The sequence below is a fragment of the Phlebotomus papatasi genome, chromosome 2 (assembly GCF_024763615.1).
Source record: "Phlebotomus papatasi isolate M1 chromosome 2, Ppap_2.1, whole genome shotgun sequence".
NCBI lineage: Eukaryota > Metazoa > Arthropoda > Insecta > Diptera > Psychodidae > Phlebotomus > Phlebotomus papatasi.
The window spans coordinates 92,311,268-92,337,679 of NC_077223.1; the positions used below are offsets into that span (position 1 = coordinate 92,311,268).

At 33.5% G+C, this 26,412-nt stretch overlaps 1 protein-coding gene across 7 annotated transcripts in view; it reads left to right on the forward strand.

The window, feature by feature from the left end:
* The window catches only part of LOC129802393 (uncharacterized), a 209,251-nt gene that overhangs the window by 122,057 nt on the left and 60,782 nt on the right, over nucleotides 1-26,412 (forward strand). For all 7 annotated transcript variants that reach the window (XM_055848161.1, XM_055848164.1, XM_055848166.1 and 4 more), the window contains 3 exons: nucleotides 1,732-1,920; nucleotides 1,998-2,126; nucleotides 4,257-4,403. In XM_055848161.1, coding sequence (XP_055704136.1) covers nucleotides 1,732-1,920; nucleotides 1,998-2,126; nucleotides 4,257-4,403 — 465 coding nt within the window. The remainder of the gene's footprint in view (nucleotides 1-1,731; nucleotides 1,921-1,997; nucleotides 2,127-4,256; nucleotides 4,404-26,412) is intronic.

The window sequence follows — 26,412 nt, forward strand, 5'->3', positions numbered from 1 at the left end:
CAGTAGTGGAATTCTGTAATTTTCGTGGTATTGTCATGCGTGAGTTCGAAACTTATATGAACGAAATTTATATGAGTTCGAAAATGCAATTCATTGACTTTTTTTAATGAAATCCCTTTACTTGATGATTTTATGAAAATACAGTACGTCCTGGTTGATTTGTTTAACAAAATTCATTGTCATTTGAATTGCCAGAAATCTCAAATAGGTGACTTCTGACAATGCCACGTGAGCTGAAATGGCAATGTCACGGCTACAGAATCGCATTTTCGAAAAAGCTCTCCTAAAATTCGAACCCAATTTTTTATATGGCATTGCCAGAACGTTACAGAATTCCCCTCCAGAAATGCTCACAATTGCCTCAATAGGAAACGCGTTGTGGACCAATTCGGACCGAAAGCTCTGGGAAAACAGAAAATTTGCTTTTCTTCTTGAGGTGAAACAAAATTTCCACTGTCTATCACCAGAGGTATTTTCATAGAATATCCATCACGTCGGATCACTATTTACCGCAAGATATCTCTAGGACGTACACATCATTAACGAGGCTCCAGAAGCTTCGAGAGCTTAGATGAGAAGTTCTATTGTTCCCGCCGTATTGTCTGAACTTAGAATAAAGCTATTTATCACATTTTCAAGCGTTTGCAAAATTATCTTGATGGTAGAAAAACAGTCCTCAAGAAAGGCTGGTGAATATAGGTTAGTCAAGTACTTTACCAGTCGCGACTCGGGACAAAGTCTTCTTCAATCGTAGTATTATGAAATCATCACCAAAATAGACAGAAGTAAAACCATTCAGATAACCCTAACTATTTTAATTTCATCTTCCAAATTAGAATTAAAAATAAGGATCAGAATTTTTAACTCCAACTAATAATGAAATAATATATAAATTTCCCAAGATGATTTTTAAACCTTAAACTTTTTTTAATCATCTTGCGAAACTAAGTATTTTAAGGGCTTTGAGTAGAAAGAATGAGCATTAGTGGGCGTGGCTTTTCGAGGAATTACAGGTTATGCATCTTGGTGACCTCAACATGTCTTGATTTACACAAACTTTAAAATAAACTACATTAACTTAATTTTAGTTTCATTTAGCTTTAATTGTATTAAATTAATTTGTTTGCTAATTAATCTGCTTTTAATATTTATGAATATTTAAGTACGATTTTTCTTTAAAATTTCACAGTACTTATCGTCATATTAAATACTGAAAATTGAATAATGTGAAGTTTGTCGTTTATCATAATGATCTTCTGAGACTTAAAGCTCAATCACATTTAACTTGGTTTGATAAAATAGGGGCAATTATTTACATTGCTGCAAGAACTCACATGTACACCACTTCCGCCAAATTTCTCGACCTTGTTTAAGACCAAAGCGAATCAAATGGAAGCAATTGAAGAAGTATACCACTGAGAAAGTTGTCACAACAACAAACATCGCGATATTTTGTTGATGTTGCAAATTGGAAAGTTGTGTGGAAATTAATTTTCATCCCAAACTGATAAACTTCAGAACGTAGATTGATGGTACTAATTTCACAAACACACCTTCAAGTAATTAATACTCCAATGGTAAATTAACATTAACTTTTGCAAAGAATGGAAGATTCCAACCCCTTCGGGGTGATTGCCTTAGAAGTTTCATCAAATTTGATTCGACAGGAGACGTGCCTGGATTATCTGAGAGAGATCAGAAGATAAATAATGTTGATGTCTAATTTTTCAGGCACTCGAACAGGCAAAGAGATACGATGGGCTGTCGAATCAGTGCAAGTCGGTGTCTGGACCACAGGATCTCGGTCACTTTACAAGGGTCCTTCCGCTGCCTCCAAATCCCTCAAAAGTTCCTAAGAAAGCCTTCGCTCCACCCCAACCAGCCCCCGGACCCGAAACTGAAGATGCCCAGGAATACGATGTAAGAAAATCCGTCTGGAGTACCCACTTGAGTGGGAGAACAGGAGCAAAAACTCAATGGGAAAGTTTTCTTTACAGGAGAATCTTCCGCCGCCTCTGAGGAATGAATTGGTGGTGGAACGAGGTGCTTCAATTCAGGTTCGACCCTCGCTTGAAGCCCTCAAACGAGAAGCTGCTGACTTAGAGATGCAAATTAGACAACTTCAGGTGAGTTCTTTTTTTTATTCCTGCCTTACACTTTATACCCTCATCACACGGTAGACAAAGAGGAAAAATCCCAACATTTAAAAATATTGAAGAAAAATGTTCTCTTCTCACATTCAATCTCATTTCACTTTATATCCTTTTTCTATTTGTCTTATTAAACTTTGTCTTGTAATTTTGAAGTTTTGACAATGGAGATAATTTTTTATCTCTTTAAATGTGTTGTTTTCAAGGGGGAAATATCTGGTTAAGTTTAAGAAAAATTATAAGATAAATTTCTAATTGGAGATAAATTAGAGATTTCAATTGAATTTAATTTATTAGATTACCATATAGGACAAATTACCCTCTGTACAATAATTGTCGCTATACAATTAATTGTCTGGGATTTAAGGAGTACGTTGCCGTCACAAATCTGAAGATAAGCTCCCTCTTCCGATCACGAGGTAGCTATTCCATAAAATAATTCCCTCTACAAACAGGGAGTTGCGAAGAATGCGACACCCTGAACTCGGCACACAGAGACACAAAGTTCTACTGGATGATCCAGTCACCACAAACTCCGCGAGATACCGTGGCCCACCAGTAAACAATAATCGGGAAACAAAGTCAACAGCACGAGCCTCCAAATAAGGGAAAAGTGGAAGACCAAGGATGGAGTTAACCCAAGGAGAAATATGATCAAACTTGCGAAGCCCAAAAACATAACGAACACAGGAGTTGAATGCCCTAATCAGACGATCCTTTGTCTTAGCACTGGAACTGAAAAATAACTCTGCCCCATAAGTGAAGAGAGGGATTACCAGAGCCCTAATAAGTAGGAGTCTTGTGCCATGTGGGGTGAATACTTGGCGTCGTGTAAGGGTACGCAAGGTATGAAAAACCCTTCTGCAAATCTCAGCTGCATGGTCAGACCAAGTAAAGGTTTCATTGAAGATAATCCCCAAATTTTTGACCTTCGAAGCAAAAGGAATAATCTCATTTCCTAGAAATAGAGGATGAGGAACGGGATTCTTCCACCTTGTATGTACAATTAGTGCTTGAGATTTAGCAGGATTCAGAACGAGACCATTGCAGTTGACCCACTGAAAAATTCTGGAAAGATCGTCATTAATGGCCTCAAAGGTATAAAGAGAATGGCATACATCCCCGGAACAATACACCTGTAGGTCATCCGCATACAGATGATATCCACAATATCTAAGGACACGTGGAAGATCATTTATAAAAAGTGAGAACAAAATTGGCCCCAATATGGAACCCTGAGGAATTCCATGAGTTAGAGCAAGAGCAGAAGCCGAACTCTCTCCAGATCTCACAATTTGCGATCGAGATGCAAGATAGAAGGCAATAAGTTTCACTGAAAATTTAGATAACCCAAAAAGGTCTTTCAACTTATAACACAACAAGCTATGTGAAATGCTGTCAAAAGCCTTAGAGAAATCCAGGAAAATAAGGACACTGAACATGGACTTATCCAGCGCCAACGTCAAATCTTGCTCGACTTTTAAGAGGGCAGAAATAGTACTATGATTTTTCCGAAACCCAGATGCCACTTAAAGGTAGCACCATCAGTGGGCAGACCAGACGTCCTCCAGTTCCTGAATGCCCTATCACGATCACGTATCGCGATGAGTATGTAAGGAGTCATCCAAGGCGTTCTCGGATTCCTCAACAGAACTCTTCTTTGAGGGACATGAGCATCGAACAAAGATATAAATTTGTAATTATTTGTAAATAAAGATTTGCAAGACATTGTTGACGAACCTTGACCTCAGTATACTTGTCCAAGATCTGTAGATATAGGACAAGGTGCTTGAAACAAATTCAAGATTCTGTCTCGGAGCGTCTTGGGATCTACCGCGAACATCTTCCTGAAGTGACAGAGGATTGACAGGCATAAGCTGTTGCTGTTAACCTCGGTGTCCTAGCCCCGCGACCCCGATTTGGAAAGTAAAGAATTTGATATTCTGAATATATTTACTTTGAAATTAATTAATCACTTAACCAGATATTTCCCCCTTGATTTTCATTCTTTCTTGCTGGTAATTTTTGAGATGAGCAGCAAAAAAAAATATATAAAGTTGACATTGTTAATTAGAAGAGTTGTTTTTTGTACATATATAATTTTAGGATTCAGTAGATGCTCTAGTTCGTAACCAATTGCGAGGCCTCGAGAGTCAGCTTTACAATAAAGCCAATGAATTGCAAGAAGACATTTCGATGAAAAAGTTTGACCTCAGAGCCAAGCAAATACATCTTGCAGCTGTTAGGGCACAGGTGAGAATGAAAAGCTTATTTTTCCTTTATTTGAAATATTACAAAACTCTTTATTCTCTTTTCTTTCTTCGTATAAATAAACTTTTGTTGGTTTTATTGCAAAGAGAAGAAAGAAAAAAAAACTTTCTCATAATCATAGATTATTTGGCGGAAACAGATGCATCGTAGTGTTTTGTCGCTGTTTTTTTTTGAAAAACTTTTGCAATGAATTATATAAACTTTTCACTGTTAGTTGCGCCTCAAATTACAACCAAAATATTCATGGTGTTTACACGTTGTTTAAGCATTTCTTTCACCATTCCATTGATACAGTTTTAAAAGCTCCATGTTGTGTAGACTCGAAAATCTCTTGTATTTATTTTTCAGGAAAACACATTTCCGTCTCATGCAAATTTGCTAAATCCTCGAATATATTCAATTTGAATAGAAAGGCATGAAGATTTGTGCAGATTCCATTAAACATTTTTTATCTCTACATGCTAAATATGTAATGAAATACTTAACAGATACCAAAAATCTTACTTATTGCGCGACAATACTGTTGTGCACAGAAAATTCTAAAGAATGCACAAATATAGAGTGGAGCTCAAAAAATTTTACTGAGAAAAATAGAGTGGATACCCTTACTTCCTTTTAATGGAATTCTCTGAAAAATCCGAATCGGAAAGTTTTTTTCATCAGCGAGACGTTTATAAAAAAATTTGTGAACTTTGACCACTTTGACAGTAAGCTAATACACACACCACACCAGCTACTGGGTCATTGCATTATTTATAATGTTATTTATCTATCAATTTCACAGTTTTAAACTAAATATTGAAATAGTCGTGAAAAATTATAAGACAAATAATATAGCAATCTTGCGCTTTGGCGAATAATTGATAAAGTTCAAAATAGTTTAGCCAAGACCCAAACCAGTTAGTAAAAAAAATCGAAATCTATAAGTATTTAGAACTTGCCAAGCATAATTTACTTTTTCATCTTCTTATAATGTCTTATCACTCACTCAATAATAATAATAATCCGTGTGTGTATCCATAATAATGTTTAACCGTGAAAATTGTATAGTTCGTCAAACTTCTTACGAGTTACTTGAATAATTCTTTTTATTTCTTTTTGTTTTTCTTTACGTTTTTTTTTAGCTTAAACATTTAAAATTAAACTTAAACCATTTACTATGGTGTGTGTCTCAGCTAAACTCGAATTCGAAAACCTACAATATACAATTTTCGTGCTTAACTTTTTCACAATGTTCCATCCAATATTTTAATTTTATTTAATAATCCATAATTATGAATAGTATTTTTTGAAAATTGCATTCGAAAAGAATTGTGAAAATAAAATGAAAGCTTACTTTAGAATGTAACGGCAAGAATCTTACGATTAATGTGTTTCAACCTTAACTAAGACTTTATCGAGATAATTAAGCTATAAATTTAATGGAAGATAATTAAACATAGGTAAATTATTCGAGATATTTGCTAAACTAGATTAATTTGGCAAATTTTCACCCTGAATTCATCTTTCAATCGAAGGTATTTGAACTATTGACGGAATGTTTAGAAGACCTGAAGCGGTATTCTTCCCAAACTATTTCAATGTATCACAAAACTTGATTTAAGATACCCTGCTAGGCATATCGGAAGTAAACTGGAAAGAGTGACCGAAACTCAAATGAGAAATCGATAAGCAATTTCACGCGAAATCGCCCTTTTCATCGTACTTTCCCAACAATTCCATGCTTTTCCTCTTTCACATGGGGTTTTTGTGTTTTTCAGCTAATAATTCACCTTCATGTCTATTTTTCTCCTATTGATTTTACATTTAAACGATTGGAGCAGTTCAAGTTTAAGAAGATTCTATCAAATCTGAGATTTTTTTTTAAAGTTATCTCAAAGTTGCATATTTGCAGCAGATATTTCAATTTGTTTTAGTAGAAAGCTTTACGAGCAAAGACATAAAATTGGACACTTGAAAGTGTGGCAAACAGAAGAAAAAGTACTAGAGACAGTGCAAGAGCCGCTAAACCCGTGAAATTTGTACCATTTCGCGCGACATAAATTTTCCTCATTTTATTGGTTACGCCAGGCTGAGAACATTCTAGTGAAAAGTCATTTCTTTAACTAACATCCAACACAATAAAATGTCTCAATTCTTGGTGCAAAGGAGACACGTCCACATTCGGTGATGGATGAGACATTTGCTCAAGAATCTTCCACTTTCCAATTTTCACTATCGTATATTGTGCAGAAAATCTCATTTGAGGCAGATGCAAAAGCTGAGCAAAGCATCTCTGCACAGCAAATAGAGTTATTAGAAGATGCAGTAGTATCTTGTTTTTTTGGGGAGGTTTAGAGCTTCCCTAGAGGCATCTCTTTCCCATTTATGTGCTGATGGAGAACCAAACAGAAGTAGCAGAAATTCTTCACAACCTCATCTTTCACCATTACTGCCAAGCTTACTGCAGAGCCATTGCAAATGATATCAAAATTTCATGAAATTTTGGTGAAATTTCGGAAGCTTTTGAGTTAGATACGAATAGTAATATTACATTAGTAATAGACATTAAATTACCTACTCGAGTAAATTCGATATCAATATAACGTCGATTGTATTGACCGTTGTCCTATCTGCAGTTTTTGTATCAGCATGTGATACGAACGATGATATAGACATAGGCTACGTCTCTTGCAGTAGGGGAAAGTGGTCTGCCTTTGAATGCGGCAGCCTTTGAATATTGTAATTTTTTCATTTTTCTTTAAAGCATAAATTCTTTTCTATTAACTATTAGATAGCTATTCATAATCCTCACAAGTCATCAAAAAATGTAGACCCTAGCTCTTATTTTCTAGGTGCTAGGGCAAAAAAACGAAACTGAGCTCTAAACTGTAATTTTGATGTTCCACAATTCATGTGTTTTTTCATAATCAAAATAATTTTTAGAACAAATCTTCTATTGTGAGTCATAGAAGGTTATTCTTGGATGGTATTTCTCCAAATACATTTTGATTCAGATGAGACAAATTTTGTGGGTGATAAAAGTTTGCAAATATTGCTCTGCGGCAGCCTTTGAATCTTAATGTTGTGTGCCTTTGAATCCTCTTTTTCCATACATTGAAACATCTGACAGCTTCCTGTCCGGGAGCAGAATAGAACTCCTACTTTGGTCTGACGAATGTCATACAAATACTTATAACATGCTATCTTGCTCCGGCCGGGATGTTTCAAACTGAGAATTGTCAACTTCAATGGCGTTTTCTTATAAATTTTCAAGTGAAAAACAGTGCTTCAGAAAAATGTAAAAAATGTTGTTGTATAATGACTTTTGACTACAGTGGTGGTTTTATTGAGTGCATTAGGGTTCATGCTAATCAATTATGGGCCATTTAATGTTACAGCCCTAATATTCTCAGTGAAAAATTAAGATTCAAAGGCTGCCCAACCACATTCAAAGGCAGACCATGCAGGCTGCCTTTGAATATATCGACATCACATTTTCAAGTTCCTTACCAGGAAAAACTGAGGACTTGCGAGTCCTGAATGGGGTAAGCATAGAAGCTTAATGAACAAGAGAATTTTTTGGTGTAGTGCAAAGTAAAACTCATGTTTTAGTTTACTCTGAAAAAAATCTTAAATTTTGAACATCATTTTTCGTTCAAAGGCAGACCACTTTCCCCTACATGTTTATACAAAAGAAATGTAGATAAGTTAAAGTACCGTATAGTCGGCCAGCGAGGTTGTTTAATCAATTTACTTATATTTGCTATAATATGGTCTAATCGGTCTAACATGATAAGGTCTATTGGGTCTATTATAATTATACATAGGGTAAAGGCTCAGTCTGCTTGTAAGCATCGATGTTCCAAGTTTGAAGTGCGATACATTCAATACTAATTGACTTTTTTTGTTACTCTCTTTTCAGAAGAGTTGTTTAGAAACTTGGCAAGCTATTTATCGTCTTATTTTTACTAAAATTAGTTTTAGTACATTTAAAAATGAATTGAAATGTAGAGGTGAATTTGACTCTTATTTTGGACAACTTGGTTATTAATTTGGACAACTCGGCTGTAAATTTGGACAGCTAATCCGCCTCAACAAGATGCCCATTGTCCTTCATTTCATGAACCAATCTTACCAAGTCCTCTTCCTGTTCATGTAAGGGAAACGTATAGAATGTCGTAAGAAGCCCGGAAACTTTCCATATCATTCATTAAAGTGAGTTGATTTCGGTACTCCAAGTACGTGCGGATTCGCTCATTCCCTGGCCTTTCCGGGAGCCTTTCAAGGCATTTCTCGCTACATTTCGTTCGTAGAGATGATGCTCCTTTGTTTCTCCAGGCATTTGTCCAACCTAGTCATCACAAAAGCTAAAACTTCACGAAATTTCGAGAGAAAAACACCTGTCCAAAATAAGAATTAGCATCTCACTGGTAAATGTCTTAGAAAATTTCCCATTTTTCACAGGAAAAATCTAATTCACAAGGCAAATCTCACTTCAGGTCAAATGTACAAATCACTACTAATGTGAATCAACACAATATTCAATGAATATTCAATAATATCACTCAAAAAAAGCGAAGAAACATTAATAGTACTTCACCACAGCTAAATAAGACTGTAGTAAACACAAAGTTCTGTCATATTTCTCGTAAGCAATTGCTCACACTGAATTCTCAACAAAGCAATTTCAACTCAAATCATGATCAAAATTTAACGTATTTAGTGTTAAAATCTTCTAAAAAGAACAACTATTTAGATAGAATTCATTATTCATCAAATATTGGAATAAAATCCATCATTTTAATCAATTTATTTTTAGTGTCCAATTTTATCCTCAAAGTGTCCAAATTTAGGAACTGTCCAAAATTATGAGCCTTTCCCCTATATCGTTTTCCTTCAAAATAAACAATTCAAGGCTCAAAATTAACACAGAAAGTTCTATTTTAAACCTTTCTAAAATTCTAATGTTATTTACCTAATTTAAAAGGTTTATGATAAATCTTTAATTTATTATTAAAAGTTCTAAATAAATAAAGTTTTCAAGTTTCATCGTTTTTATCTAAAATACATATTTTTGAGCAAAGAAAGAATAATGTTTTTAATTCAGAATAATCTGATTATTGTGTAAAACTGACAGCTTATGCCCTATAAATAGTATTCTAAGTTTCTTAAAATTGTTTTCTAATTATTCGAGTATTCTAATATGATTGAGAAAGGTTTATGAATTCGTTGATAACAAATCACCCGAAAGCTTTCAAAAGCTTTTCATGTAATTGATACAAAATTTCAGTGTCATATAAATTTCACTATTTTTTCAAACCTAATTTTTCGTTTTAGAGAAATAGTGTAACAGAATGATTGAATGCTTCCAACCTGTGTTTTTCAGGATTTACTACCAACATTACTAAATTGCTTTTCTAACCTTCAACATTATCAAACAAAATCTAAGAGTTAATAAATCTTTTAAATTAAGCTTTAATCAAAAACTTAAAGTTTCGTACTTATTAACAGATGTAAACAGGGATGTATAATTATTGTCCATTTGCAGTTTAAAACACAATGTGTGTCTAAAGAGTGCATTTAGCGGTGGTCTCATTGAGTTAACTAGACAATTTCTGCATAGTTGTGATCCATTAATTTAATACTGGATGATGGCCATCAATCATGATGGTGATTCTATACAATAATCCAGGATGGAATCACAGTGAAATCTGTCCAATTTTTCGCTGTTGTGCGCTCTTTTCCATATCCATCAATCAGGGGATGAATTCAATTTTCCCACGTGAGTTCACCTCAAAAACCATGCCATTGCAATTCCTCCGATAGTATAATATTTACCTTCTATTTATGGCATCACAAGAGGTGAAAGCACAGATAGCGGAAGCACGCGGGAGCTTTCATTTGTGCTTCACGCGCTCTTGGGAAAATATTTACACAAAGTAGTTAGATATCTCACAGTGTGAAGGATATGGCAGAAAGAATTTACTCTGGCATAAATGAGTTGTCCTACTTTTTTTGTCCTGCCCTCTGTCACTCTTGTCCGTTTTGTGATTATCTCTCCTTATTTTCACTCAACATCATCCAACGCAAAAGTTCAAACGACAAGGCACAAAGATGTAAAATTATTTACCAACATTATTGCAATTTGATGGGATTGAGTGCAACTGGAGAATAAATAAATTACAGTTATTTACCTACCAATCTCATAAAATCATTCAATGTAATTGACTTAATGGACTGGAATTTATTATGAACAAGGTAATATACAAGGAGGAAATCCAATACTTTGCCCATGGAAAATTTCATTAATCATTCTTCATTTGTAATCAATTTAAAACATTTGTTGTAGCATTACATAAAGACCCATTTGTTCACCTTTTAGTGGCTTATAGTCGCAGAAGGGGGCATATGGTAATTAGTTATTTACCCTCAATGAACTCTTTTGGAGCCTCACTTCCTCTTGCAGGAAGCTTGTCTGATGAAAATTCCCTTTAGGAAATTTAGAGTCTAAAGTGGCGGTGTAAGAGAATGTTACAAGTTCTAGAATGTGTACCAAAAAACCGCAACATACTTAGAATTTTGTATGGGTAAATATCTACAAAGAAACATTCAAAATGATGCTGATATTTAAATCTCGTGGAAAGTTATAAATCCAAATTAAAATTTTAATAAAATAGCTTTTTCTATTTCGAGTAAAAACGTTTGATTACTCGAAACGTTTTTTGATTTTTTTTTGTACAGAACAAGCTTCATTTAATTTAGTAAGGAACGTGTTGAATTTATTTAGTTTTATGATTATTTTCACATTTACATATTTTAAGAACTCAAGTTGAATTTTGTTGTGTGAGCTTTTTTGTTAAAATTATATGCGAATTTTATCACCACATGTTCTTGTTTAACGTGTCGCGTAATCTTGTATAATACGGGCTTAAGATCTGAGGCTTAGCCATATGGCTTAAATCCTCTAATTCATTATCAGGCAAGATTTTTGAGAAAATTGTTGCCTCGGATTGGATATTAAGGGCAAATTGTCCATTAGATTTTTAAATATCAACAAAATTGTTTGTTATTTAGATTTTTGAAGCTTTCGGAAATTGGGCCAGTCTGAAGCCTTTCAGTAAATTTAGTATTCAGCATCAATATAGGGGAATGTAGGCATGGTTCGCACAGAGTGAACTTTTAAACAATGTGAATTTTCTCTTTGTTTGCAAAGAGAGGACTGACCATTTTTCATCTCGTCTCATGAGCTTCATAATTATCTATCTTATGTCTAAGAAATGACGAACTAGCTCTCTGTAAACAAAGAGAAAATTTGCGTTGTTTGAAGGTTCACTCTGTGCGAACCATGCCAACATTCCCCTACATAGAAATTGGTCGGGTATGATGCAAGTGTCTCGGGTGTGAATTCTCTTTATGGGGCATTGGACTGATAATGTCATCCCATATAAGAAAAAAATATAATAATGAATAGGGGAAAGCGTGCTACCTTTGGACGACTCAAGCTTCGAACAATTCATTTTTTTCTCTATGTTCCTTATGGATTTTGCTCATAGCTCTTTTCTCAAAATTTAAGACATTGGACTAGCTATTAAAATATAACGATGCTATCACACTAGGATTTTTCCAATTTAAATTTAAATTCAATTGAGCCAATTGAGCATTATAAGATTTCTGGAATTTACTTGAAAATTCTCACAGCCAGGACACATTTTGCAAGAAATTTGCTCAATTTTAAATATTACCGCGAGATTTTTAATTGTGAATGACTCAGGAAAATGTGTGATAGTACTTAAAATATCTTATAAGTCACTTATCTGTTATTAAGAAGGATCCCCAAAGCCAGAAGAAAGATTTGTAGGGAAAAGGCTGATAAAGGGACTCTCATACATCTTGTTGAAAATCTGTGTGAAGTCATATAAACAGGAGATTTCTTGGCACAATAATGGCTTTGGAGAAAATTAGTAAATTACTCCCGATACTGATGCTTCACTCGCGTACAAATTTATCACTAAATTACTGTACTTATCTTATTTTTTGGCCACAAATAATAATTAATTGCGATTAAATAAATTTAATAAGAACACTTTGGTTCAAAAGAATACTTGTTTAATTGCAATAAAATTGAAATTAATGAGCAATTTTAACATTTTAATTTGCTGAATTCAAATTTAATTGAGCAACCACATTTATGCTATTTTATCATGTTTAAATATGTTTTAAACATGTTTTAAATAAGCGAAAATCTATCAATTCAAATGACTTTTAATGTAAAATAACGCATAGGAACAATTCATCTGAAAATTTAATTGAATATACAAATTGAAAAAATCCTAGTGTGATAGCACGGTAATAGTATAATCGGCTAAATTCATTTATAACACATTGAAAAAAAAATGAATTGTTCAAAGCATAAATTGTCTGAATTGTTTGTTGTCTGAATGTTTGTTTTAATTTTATATTTTCCAAAACTAAGCATATCCGAAATTCAGGACTTAACTGAATCTGTCCTACCCTGCCCTACAGGGAATCTCAACAAGGGCTTCTATTTTATCAGTTAAATTTTAAGCTTTAAGACTTATATTTAATTATGGAATTACTTATTTGAATTCTGTGATAAAATCTTAAATGTGTCAAATTTTAAAATTGTCTAACTATATTGTGAGAAATTTTCAAGGCTTTTTATTTTTCTAAATTTTGATTTGGAAAGCTTCTTAATAACCAAAATAAACTAAAGAAAAAATGGATTCCAAAATACATTTAGGGAGAAATGGTGCACCTTTTAAAGTGGGACACCTTTGAAATTGAAATTTTTCACCTATGTTTAAGTAGAACTGAGCCATATCATATTTGCAGTTCAGATTCTCTATCTGTTTTTGCACCTAAACTATATCATGATAAGGCTGAATTTTATTTAAAAATAGGTGAAAAATCCCAATTTCAAATTTGCCCCACCTTCACCTGATACATTTTTACAAATACACTCAAGGCTTATCGGATTTCACAATTTTTAATTTTCGCAATGTTATTTTTCAATAACATTTTCACACTTTTTCATAAGTCTGTGGATGTAATTAAAATTTAACAAGAATTTTAATTACTTAATTGTAAGTTACTGAGTCCAAACAGAATTATTAATTTAAATAACTATTTTAAAACCTTCATCCTGCGTCCGTCAAGTGATTTATTAAAATAACAATAGCAGAGTTAAATGGAATACTGACCTATAAAACTTATCAGATATTCTTAGCTCGAGCTAATGCTTTTAAAATCTCTATCAAAGTTTTCCAATAATAAATATAGTGATGCTGTTCAATATTTAATTTTCTCCACTTTTAAACTTGGTACAGCAACTCCCCTCGTTAAAGCTTTCAAACTTTTTGCTATGTCTGTGAGCTTACCGAAAAAGCTCTTCCCCCTCAGTGTGAAAGTTTCCCAAAATTTCTGTGATTCTCGCACCCTGCTGTGGGCAGTTGGTGCGGTGGAATCCAATGTGGGAAATTGGTGAAATACCCCAAAAAGTTGCAGGGGATAGTACTCATATCCCCCTTTTGTGCTCGCGAAATCATCCTCCCCTAATGGCGTCCGTTGGAGCTCATGCGCCCACGTAATCGTGATGCTCCGTATGCCATCGTTCTGAGCTTTCGCCCGAGTTGTCTCTCTGCTGGCTGGAGCTTTTGGGCCGCAAAGGCATCCACCACCCGTGCAGAAGCTATCGTGAGCCCATCTGGGACAAGTGTCTCTCCGTCAGCTGACATTTCGCACTCGTGCTGGCGCGCCAAATTATTCTCACGAGGTGCTATCACGCGTCGTGGTGTGTCCGGGAGTGAGTCACGAGGGGGTTGATGTGTACGTGGAGGGTGAGTGAAATTGAGCAACAAGTTTGACGGATGATGCAGATGCTCGCAGCTGATACTGCACGAAGTTGTCGTTTTGCGTGCGCTTCCAATGAACTTTGGGAGTAAGCACTAGGTCAGTCTACCTTGCTCTCTGTGACTGGTTGGAAGCTTTTCGTGCACCAGAGATTTTTCCCTCCCTTTAAATCGAACACATTTTGTTGTTTTTGTAAATTGCGAGGACTTTTGAAAAGAGAGACTTGCTCCTGCCAATTTCTGTTAGAGAGCTTTTAAAGTGGCCTGCGAAAGGGATTAAAAAGTGAAAACGAATGACATAAGCACCAAAGCATCACACAATTTTTCCCCATCAATCCACAAACTCCAAACACCTCTCCTCATTCATTCCCCTCTTGCCCGTCCTCAACAAAAAAAACCCTCAACACATAATCCGTCGAGAGTGATATATTTTTATTGCCTTCGAGGTGGGAGGACAGAAAGTGTCTCTCCTATGTGATTTTCCTGGTGAGCTTTTGCCACATATATAATATGTATGAGTGGCAGTGTATGTGTGAGACATTCTATTAATCGTCTGTGAGCTTTTACATAAGGGGAGAATCAACTCCTTCACCCCCAAGTACTGATAACCCAACGTGCAACACCATATAATATATCTAACTGAGACATCTGAATAAGGGGTGAGATAATTTCTGCATTTTTAATAAACAACCTCTGGTATTACCTGTGTGACCCAAAAGTTCTCTCTCTATCTACAATATTTTACCTCTTTGAATATACTCCATCACATGAGATACCTTTTATCGTTATACATCTTACATAAGTTACTAATTCAACACGATATATTCAACAAATACAAATAGGCATTTTAATAACTGATCATATTATTCGAAATATCAAAATGAATACGGCAATTTGATCATTACTTAGAACATCAATTGTCTTAACTCACTCAGCACTTAAAATTAGGTAGGGGAGACTGGGGCAAAAAGTCACAAATTGAAAATTTGAAAATTCAATATCTTCCAAGATAAAAGAGATAGCGGCTTAATTTTTTTTCCACAGATGGCCTCCATAGACCTTCTTCAAATTCGTAAGTTTCCTAGAATTCGAACAAGGAATTCAGAAAAAAATTGAAATTTTTAGCCCTATTTTTGAAATGTTTTCCTTACAACAGATATCAATTTTCACCTACTTATTTTCCAAAATTGATTCACTGGTAAATATTTCCTAAATGATTTTGATTCTTTGAATACGAAACCTCTATCTATTTTATAATTTTACAAGGATTCTTTTCTAAAGAAATCATTTTATTAAAAATGATCACTTGGGGTAAAAAGTAATAAAAGGTATGGAGCAAAAAGTAACAAAGACCGAAGCAATTTATGATGTCTCAAGGCGACATTTTCGCGTTTCGTCGCTTGTTGTTTGCATTGGTCAAACGATGTGCAGTCTTTTGTGTGTTTTTTTTCTAAATAGCTTGAAAAGCGCTTTTCTCGTTCAAATAGAGAAAACTGTGTTTTAAAAAGATGTAGAGGAATAAATTTCCTATGAAAATATGTGACCTAACTATTTTTTTTTATATATACGAAAGCCCGTAATAAGGCAAATCAAAATGTGATAATATCCCATACCTGTTACTATTTGCCCCAGCATTTTTGAGTATGGTCACAAAATTACCTTTTAGAAAACAGTTCGATAAATGTATTTCCTTACAATATAGAGGAAAATGACTTTCACAAAGTAAATTTCCTATAAAACTGCACTAATTAGAAATTTCTGGGGAGCTAGGGTAGCTTGTAAAAAAATAAAATATCCGTTTTGTGACTGCCCCAGTCTCCCTTGTATATGTCTATTACTGTGATGATAAAGGTATGACAAGTGGTGATCCAAGAGACATGATATATAGGAGCACAGGGGGGAGCTTTGAATTTGGGCACCTTTGAAATAGGCCTTTCACTTCTATTTTTAATGCAACTTATTGGTTTGTGTCAGGGGCATGACATTTCCTATGTTTCCCATATATTTCTAGCGAGCCGAAAAAACTTTTGGGTTTATTAGCTGTTTTCTGCCAGTGTAGAATGAATTAGCAAATAATAGTAATACAAAATAAAAGCCAATTTAATATAGAATAGGCAACCGAGAACCCCAAATTGGCAACCTACGTAGTTTTGGAGATATCCCGTAAAATGTGTACGAAAACAGGGAAAAATTTACACTAAAATCGGTCACATTTTTCAGAGCTAATGTCACCCCCTGGTTTGTGTAACTAAACTATATCATTATAAAGTTCTGATTTAAAAATAGGAGAAAAATCCTATTTAAAATGTGCCCCAATTCAAAGGTACCACAATGCTCCCTACTGGCGAAAATAATTTAAAAAACATTCTAATTCACAATTGTTAGTAATTAATTAAATTTGAAAATTATTGAGACATTCATCCCAAATTTTGTGTGTAATTTATCTGAGTGTTTAAATTTCTATAACTAGCACAAACAGCTCAGGAACTGTTTGTATTATACGAGGAATTTTCCCTCACTCACTTTGCCACCGACTAAAAAAATCCTCACAACCTTCCTGCGTGTTAATTAAATTTTGGGGAAAATTGAGAAACTTATTAAAATACATTGGAGAAAGTTTTTAATCAACTCCACAGCTTAAAATTACTCTCATCCTCTGTACACACAAATAATTCACTCCTCCTGATGAGTGAGAGAAAAAAGTATATCTCTAATTATGCAAAATTACAGTGGAATCAGAAGTAAGAAGTATATATGGGCTTTTTCCCAGGTATTTAACTCAAAAAGTGTGGTAAAAGTTAAATATTTGTATCATACATTTTCATTATCCATCAGACAAGCTCTAATGATACCATACTGGTAGTGTCTAAAGCTCTTTATAGTACTATTGCGCTGGCGGTATTAATATTATGTGGCTATTTTACAACTTACAGTGCGAAGTTGTAAAAAACAGGTAGGGTAAGTGTGCCAAATTTCGGCATAGTTGCATATAAGCACTGAAGTCCTAAGTTTGAAATGCAATATTTTTAATTCATATTAATATTTTTTGTTACTTCCTTTTCGGGAAGGTTGTGTGGAATCTTGAAAACTAGTTTATCATCTTTGTTTTCTTTAAATCACTTGCTAAAATATTGAAAAATTAATAATAATATGAACATTGCTTTGGGTAGTATTCCGACCAATTTGAGTGAAATACCGGCCACCTATTTTCTGACCACCTTTTGTGACGCAACGGATAGAAAATTTCAAAACGTCAAACGGAACGAGTTTAATATTTAGTTTAATATTTTTATATGACCCACAAGCCCTGAGATCTTCCGTGTAATTTACCCTGAAGACCTGAAGAGTAGCATCTCAAATTTACGCGCAGATTCCCGTAGCAATTTGCCCTTCCTGAACTCTTCCAAGGCCTTTTCCACATCATCTTTTTCATAGAAGCGATGGTTTTTTTCTCTGGACATTGTAGAACTCAGAAATTGAAAAAAAAAAACACAAAATAAATAAGAAATATAGGAAAGCAAAAGATGTTGGCGGAATAGGCAACACTACCTCACCGGAGAGACGCTCACAAAGTATATACTTTTTTACACGAAATACAGGATCCAGCTGGGAAATTTCACCCGAAATTTAAAGATTGATTTACTATTAACATAAACAGAAACAATCTTTAATAAAAACTAATCAATTTTCATGGAAAACACCGAAGAAAAGCCTTTTGCACTTCACCACAAATCGTAAGACTGCTAGAAACACAAGAGATCTGTCACATTTTTTGTAAGACTCTTTCTACACTGAGTTTTTACAACGCAATTTAAATTAAAATTATATCTAAAAATTTAACGGTCTTTGTGTTAATACATTCTAAAATGAATAAATATTTAAAAGCAAAATGAATTCATTGAGTATTCGAAGATAACATACATAATTTTAATTTAATTTATTTCCATGGCCGAAATTACACTCATAGTGGCCGAAATTAGAAGCTGGTCGAAATTTGGTACACTTCCCCTACACTAATATTGTGATTTTATCATTCTTATGTATTAATTTGATAAATTTATTTTTCCATATGAAATTTTGATCCTTTAACACTCATAAAACTTTGTAGAGCATGAAAAGTTTGATGGATTATCGTCAGAGGCTCTTAAATAGCTATGTTAAATATTGTTATTTTTGTTAAATACACTCTTAATAGAAGAATACTTATTACTACTTGTACATATTGTACTTGTACAGCCTGTCCCTGTATTAGTCCTCTAAAGCCCAATGGGTCTCAGGGGTAATATCAGAACGCTCACACTTACTGTGACAATAAAGTTTTTATTCATTTAAAATTGTTTAGATGCACTTAGTTTTCAGTGACTTTTCACTATTCCATTTCTTTAGAGGATGATTTTTCCACTTTTTTTTTGAAAAATGGTATCAACGATTTCTTTCATTTTCTAGTTTCGAAAGTAGGTCAGTTCGACATTTCGCTTACCCGAAAAATTAACCATTTTTAATTTTCAAATCGCAATATTAAACCGCTCTTCTAGAGAGCCTATTTCTCAACCGATTTAGATAAGATTAGATTTATTTGAAATGATTTAAAATTTTCAGTTCAACTTCACCGGTATCAACTGATAATGAAATGATGAGGTTTCACAATTGAACTTTGATTGAAAAGTGTATTATTTATTTTCGATTATAGGATTGCCTCTGGACGTTTTCTTAACCAGTTTAAATCTAAAAACAATTATAAAAGAAAATTGAAATTGAATTGAAATTGAAAAAATCTGTAAAGCTATTTATAAAAGAAAATCTGTGAAGCTACTCTATGTTCGTGAAACGGTATAAATGAATTGTGTAATTTTTGTCTAAAAATTCACATATAATTTAACAAGAATTAACTTAATTCTTGTTAAATGTAATATAATTTTTAAAAGAACACAATGCCAAAATGTACAACTTTTTCAAAGCCACAAAAGTTTTTCAGTTTTAAACAACAAACACAGGTTGTTAGTACTATACTTGGCCACCTCCTAGTACTCTGACAGTCACTGGAAATGAGAGCCCCAAAACCGCCAATTAATAGTGAAATGTCTGTGTAAGTCGGTCTGTGGCAGTTCTCATTGTTGCGGAGGAGTGAAATGTGGAAAATGCTTCTCATATTTCACAATTGTATGCATACTTGTCTCAGAAAACCCTACCACCATCCATATGAGCTTTCTGCAAGCTCTTCTCACACCATATTTCCCTCTAAAAATACAATTTAACTGGCTGAGAGACATGCAGCATTAAAATTGAATAACAAAATTTTACAGAACTAGGTCGATTGGCAAGAAATGAGAAATGATGCATGTTTTTGCACAGGTTGATGGAAATTTGGTGTTGGAATAGTTCATGCGGGTGTTTCAGAAGGGGATGGCACTTGGCTTGTGCTTTCGACACTTTTCTCTGATTTTTCGCTTTTTCACCGTCATTTCGTGATGACAACACACAAACTATATAAATTTGATGACCACAGATACTAAAACTCATTTTACCCTGAAGCTCTAATTGGTTGAGGTGAAAATTCATGGTTGAAAAACTAATTTTGTTGTCTGTTGATGAAGTACTTTTTTGCTATTGAATGTTAGCGAAAGCTTAATTTCGTTGAACAAGCTGGTTTTCCGATGACATCACTAAATTAGTTCACAATGTACTAAAAATAAAACTATTTTTTTTTTAGTTTTAATAAGTTATATAGACAAAGGGAATTAGTTTGAAAATTAATAAATAGGGTAAAGTGATACAAGTTGGACATAGTGTTACAAGTTGGACAATTCGCCGGTACAAGTTGGACAGGGATTTTTTCTTGATAAACACAGTACTAATTTTTTTTTAAATACAAGGAAGAAATTTACAAAACTAAAGCATTAAAAATATATAAATAAAAATGAAGTACTAAATTTATTAAGAAAAAAAGCCCTGTCCAACTTGTACCATTATTGTCCAACTTGTTCCATGGTCCAACTTGTACCACTTTACCCTACTTTTTATCTTTTTTTTGTAGCATTACATATTCATAAATTGTTTTTTATAAGTCTTTTAAAAAATTAGAAGGAGAATTGAATAAATCTATGAAAGTTACAATAGTTTAGTTTACCATAGTAACGTCTACCGCCGTCTTAAGTTTAGGATGGCGATTAAGTTAAAATTGCTGGAAAAGCTCTTAAAGTTTTTTTTATGATATCAGTTCAGAACAATGTAGTAAGTTGGCATTTTCACAAAGATTTAGTTACCAAATTATAAATGCAATTAAAAATGAGGTAATTTTGACGTTAATAATTTTAAAAATGAAAAGATTGATATTTTATTACGCTTGTTTTAAAATAAAAACATACATGTAGGGAAATTGCAGAAATTTCTCACATTAAATATTTAATTGATATGAATGTTTAAATATTATTATAATAACAAATTACTCTTTTTAAATAAATGTTCTATCATACTGTTGGCAAAATTAGCACATGCATCTACTACATTAAATCAACAAAACAAATAGTTTAAAATTTACTATGTCCAGCTTGATTTTTTAGCTCAGCGTTTTCTCTCAAACTTATTTTTTTAATAATACATACATATCAATCGGGTAAATTAAGTGAAAAAAATTAGCACTTAAAGTTACTAAACCGAATTAATATAAAGTTAAACTTTAGTACATGCTTGTACTAAACGAAATGGTTAAGCTTGCCTTTGTTCAAATTTAGATAATTAAGTGTTAAGAACAGAGATTGAGATTAAACTTTTTTCGTAAAAACTTTTATAACTTAAACTTTTCCTGAAGGGGAAATTTTAGTACTGACATAGGGATACGAGAACTTTAAGTAATTTTCCCAAATACATAATAAAGTAAAATATTAAGAAAATGTAGTTTATAAAATTCCATTAACACAAATGAAGAACATATTTTGAAAAATAGTATTTTTTTCATATTTTCTGATATAGGGTAAGTGTGCCAAATTTCGGCATAGTTGCATATAAGCACCGAAGTCCTAAGTTTGAAATGCAATATTTTTAATTCATATTGATATTTTTGTTACTTCCTTTTCGGGAGGGTTGTGTGGAACCTTGAAGACTAGTTTATCAAATTTGTTTTCTTTAAATCACTTCCTAAAATATTGAAAAAATAATAAAAATATGAACATTGCTTTGGGTAGTATTCCGGCCACCTTGTGTGAAATACCGGACACCTTTTGTGATGCAACGGATAGAAAATTTCAAAACGTCAAACAGAACAAGTTTAATATTTAGTTTAATACGTTTATATGACCCACAAACCCTGAAATCTTCCGTGTAATTTGTCCTGAAGACCTGAAGAGTAGCATTTCAAATTTACGCGCAGATTCCCGTAGCAATTTGCCCTTCCTGAACTCTTTCAAGACCTTTTTCACATTATCTTTTTCATAGAAGCGATGTTTTATTCTCTGTACATTGTAGAACTCAGAAATTGAAAAAAAAAACTTAAATTAATAAGAAATTTAGGAAAGCAAAAGACGTTGCCGGAATAGGCAACACTATCTCACCGGAGAGACGCTCACAAAGTATATACTTTTTTATGCGAAATATATGATCCAGCTGGGAAATTTTACCCGAAATTTAAAGATTGATTCACTATTAACATAAACAGAAACAATCTTTAATGAAAACTAATCAATTTTCATGAAAAACACCGAAGGAAAACCTTTTGCACTTCACCACAAATCACAAGACTGCTAGAAACACAATCGATCTGTCACATTTTTTGTAAGACTTTTTCCACACTGAGTTTTTACAACGCAATTTAAATTTATACCTAAAATTTAACGGTCTTTGTGTTAATACATCTTAAAATGAATAAATATTTAAAAGCAAAATGAATTCATTGGCTATTCGAAGATTACATACATAATTTTAATTAATTTATTTGCTTGGCAGAAATTACACTCAAAGTGGCCGAAATTTGGAACACTTCCTCTATTTGAGATTACAGCGCCTCTGATGTTGATTTTACAAACTTCACTAGTTCTACATATTTATTGTCTCCTTCAAGTACTACAATATTTACCTTTTTTAAAAGTTTAATCGGTTCTGTAGAATCGAAGCTATGATCACTTGTTTTCCTGGGATCTGGGATCTCTGGGATAATTAATTATCCGCTCCCTGTGTCTCAGAACTCAAAGATGGGTACTCCTCTTTCCGTTGTTGTACTAATACTGCCTTTTTTACTTCTCATACACTCTGATCTCCCGTGTTCTCGATGAAGGAAAATGGAATAAAACTTTTAAATAATAACAGACATAATTATACGTATAAGAACGACCTTTTAACACCAATTTAAGGAGAAATAGTTAAAAGGGGGTTTTCTAAATTCCGAGTGCATAAAAACAAACTGAAATCAAAATGATAAGGATTTTCGTAAATCATTGGACCCATCCAACAATCCTTGGTGCCTTTATATTGAAAAAAATGTTTAGCATCCTTCAATTGAACGAGCCCCATTAGACATATTAGGCTCAATTAGTACTCAATTTTTGAAAAATGTAAAGTAAACAACGGTTAGCTGAAAGACCCAAAAGACCCTCTTGTTATGTAATATCACTTATTGCGAATCGATAATCCGGACGTTTATTGAAAAGATTGAAAGGGTTATTTCAGCGAGGGTTTATTTAAACCGACCCATACAACCTTTCCACGGTGATTTAGCACGCCGGAAGACACCAAATGCAAATAAGCTGACTTTTACTCTACAAGGCTGGATGAGTTTTCAAGGCTTAAAGAGGCTTCCCCCGCAAAATCGATTACCCGGATGAAGGAATTTCAACCTCATTCCGCCCAAAATGTCTTATTTCGTAAATATTTCATTTGGCTATTTCTCGATGGAATTCCAACTGATATGTTACCCCACCTCCATAAGGGATACCCATTTTAAACTTGCAAACTATTCAATATGAGTTTGAGCAACTTTTTTTTCTGGCCAGTTCAAGATTGATTGTTAATGTGGGGAGTTTGAGGAAAAATTGCCAATCGATTTTGCCTTGAGGCACAATGTATTTCCTTGTAGTGATAAAAAATGTATAAACATCTTTTTTGGGCATTATTGGGGTTGACACACGCCTCAAGACTATCTTTTTTTGCTTCTGGTTTACCATCTCCAAATGGAAGATCAACCACGCGTTCATCTCTAGCCATATTCCTTCACCACCCCGAGAAAAAGAAAGCACACACAATAACGCTTATCAAATTGTCTTTCTGAGGAGCTTTGAGTAGCTCTTAGCACCCAACCATCCCCTTCCTGTGATAGCTTTCCCGAAGTCACCCCGGTCTTCTCTATCAGGGTGAGTGGTTTATGCTGAATTGAGAGGATTTCTGAGCTCGAGGGAAATATCTGATATTACTCACATACCCTTTACTCAAACTCCTAAGTCTTCTCCTTTAAACTTTCTCTTCGCTTTCTTTTGGTGCCCCTTTCATTTTTGCCTGAAAAGGACTTTTCCTTCTTGAGAAAATATACTGCAAGAAATATTATTCTGCACTGCTATGGAAAATGACATCATGACATAAAAATTGTGGCTTGAATGTCTTCCAAGATCCTTCTATGGGGTGTGAGTTTTCATCAGAGAAAGTAGCATCATACTGCCAGAAAACTAACATCTCATGGCTATTTTATCTTCTGTGACTTGAATTTTCTCATGAAAAAAAATCATAAAATTATAAAAGAAGATATTAACAGCAATAAGGAGACGTATTAAAAAAAATTACCATTACACAAAAAAATTGACAGAAATTATTTCAGGATATCTAAACATTTATAGTTAGCATAACCATAATTAAACACTATGGATAACTTAACAGGATGATATGCAATTATATTCAAGATTATATTCCTTTGATGAATTAATTAGAAGTGTATTAAAGGGAATAAAGTATATAGAAGTTAATGCATTAGTGATGAAACGAGGAACAAATTGCATTTGCAAGATATAATGGAATTTTTAGTTGTCTCATTAAGGAAGTTAAATGTTTTAGACAGAGAACAAAAGTTGTCCGGGAAATATTGTTTAACCAGAAAAAAAAACGTTTTTAGATTTTACACCAACTGATGTAATACTAAAGAATATTAACCAAGTGGTACTTCCATCTACAAGTGTAGTACAAGAATATTACAACGCTTAAGTTATTTTTCATTAACAATATACCTTGATTTTCTATACAGATGATAAGAAAAAAATATATTACTTGTGTCTATCGATTTATTAAAGCTTTTGTGAACAATTATGCTTCGCAAAAGTAATTTTTTTTCAATGTGTTATAAATTAATTTCGCCCATTATAATATTGTTATTTAATAGGTAATTCAATGCCTAAAATTTTCAGAAAAGAGCTATGGGTAAAATTCATAAGGAACATAGAGAAAAAATTAAATTATCCGAAGCTTGAATTGTCCGAAGGTAGCGCGCTTTCCCCTATTCCAATGAAAAATGGGTAGAGGAAATCTTTCTCCGGAACAGTTTTTTTTCATCGGGGTGACATAAGCTCTGAAAAATGCGACCGGTTTTAATGTAAATTTTTCCTCGTTTTCGTACACATTTCACGATATATTTCCAAAACTACGTAGGCTGCCAATTTGAGGTTTTTGGATGCCTATTCAATATTAAATTGGCTTTTATTTTGTATTAGTATTTTTTGTTAATTCATTCTACAATGACAGAAAACAGCTAATAAACTTAAAAGTTTTATCGGCGCGCTAGAAACATATGGGAAACATAGGAAACGTCATGCCCCTGGTTTTTTTTAGTACGTGACTGTTTTCATATACTTTCATAATAATCCACTTTACTTTTCGTTGGTTGTCACGACTGTTTTCCCAAGTTCCGAAATCATTAAATAGTTGTGACAGTAACCAACACAAGGAAAAGTCGATTATGCGAAAGCACATGAGAACAGTCATGTACTAAAATAAAAATGTTCAGGGAAAAGATTTTCCCTTTTCATAGGAATAGCACCATTAAGCTCTTTTGTTTGAGAACGCTAGTTGAGAAGAGTTGCCAGTATGAACTCATGGGAAAAATGATACCTTGAAGCAGAGGAAAGAGTTGTCACTGAAGCCCGAACAATTCCTGTTTTTTCTTTATTGTTTGGTAATAATCTTACTGCTCGAACTAAAGGTGAGAAAGCAGTTATATATATAACCCACTTTTTTCAACTCGTAACACGGATAGAGCCAAACGGTCAGGTATATCGACTTTGGTCTTCGACGACCCCCCTCCCCCATAAGACCGGCTTCAGACTAGAGGTTTAGGCCAGTTTCCGAAGATCTCAAAATCCTAAATAGCGAGCAATTTTAGTGCTTTTTGATAACCCTATAGGTCACTTATCTGTAATAGTCCACTCCTAAGTTAAATTTTTCCGAAAAATCGTGATTGATAAAAAAAATTAAAGCTGTTAAGCCATATGGCTAAGTCTTAGGTCTGACGCCCATATAAGTCTACATTATCGAGGAGTCTTTTTTTTTCTTTTGTTCCCCGCCCTTCAAAACCATGTTTTTTTCAGTTTATTTTGAAAACGAATCATAGATTTTTTTTTTAATTTCGAATATGTTTCGAAGGTGGTCAAGGTGAAATTATTTATCATATTTATTTATCGATATCAAAATCATCAACATTTTGATATCGAATGTTCTAAAGTTAAAATGTAGTCACAGCTTACTTTTTACCCGATTTGCTTAAATTTGGATTTTTTGAAAGATCTTGAAATTTCCAAACCAGCTGCATCGGTCTGATTGGTTCTTAATGGATAATGTACTCGTAAATATAACTTTCTCTGATTTACTTGTTTAATTGTCTATTTTTTTGTCACTCATGCTAAAGTATTTTAAAATGAGCTTTGCTTAAACAATTTTTTTAAATTTCGGAATGTTTTCTCTTTAATTTATGAAAGATAATACACGGAGAGCTCTTTCTCGTGAGTTCGAGCACTCCGCAAAACTGTAACGCTTTGCCATCTCGTTTTTTTTAAGAACTTCCTTCTTGTCAAAATTAGGAAAGATTGTAATCTTGGAAACGTTCAAAGATTTTTCAACTTCATTTTATAATTATTTTTGCTGTGCCAAATTAAAAAGATCCAAAGTTACCGAAACTA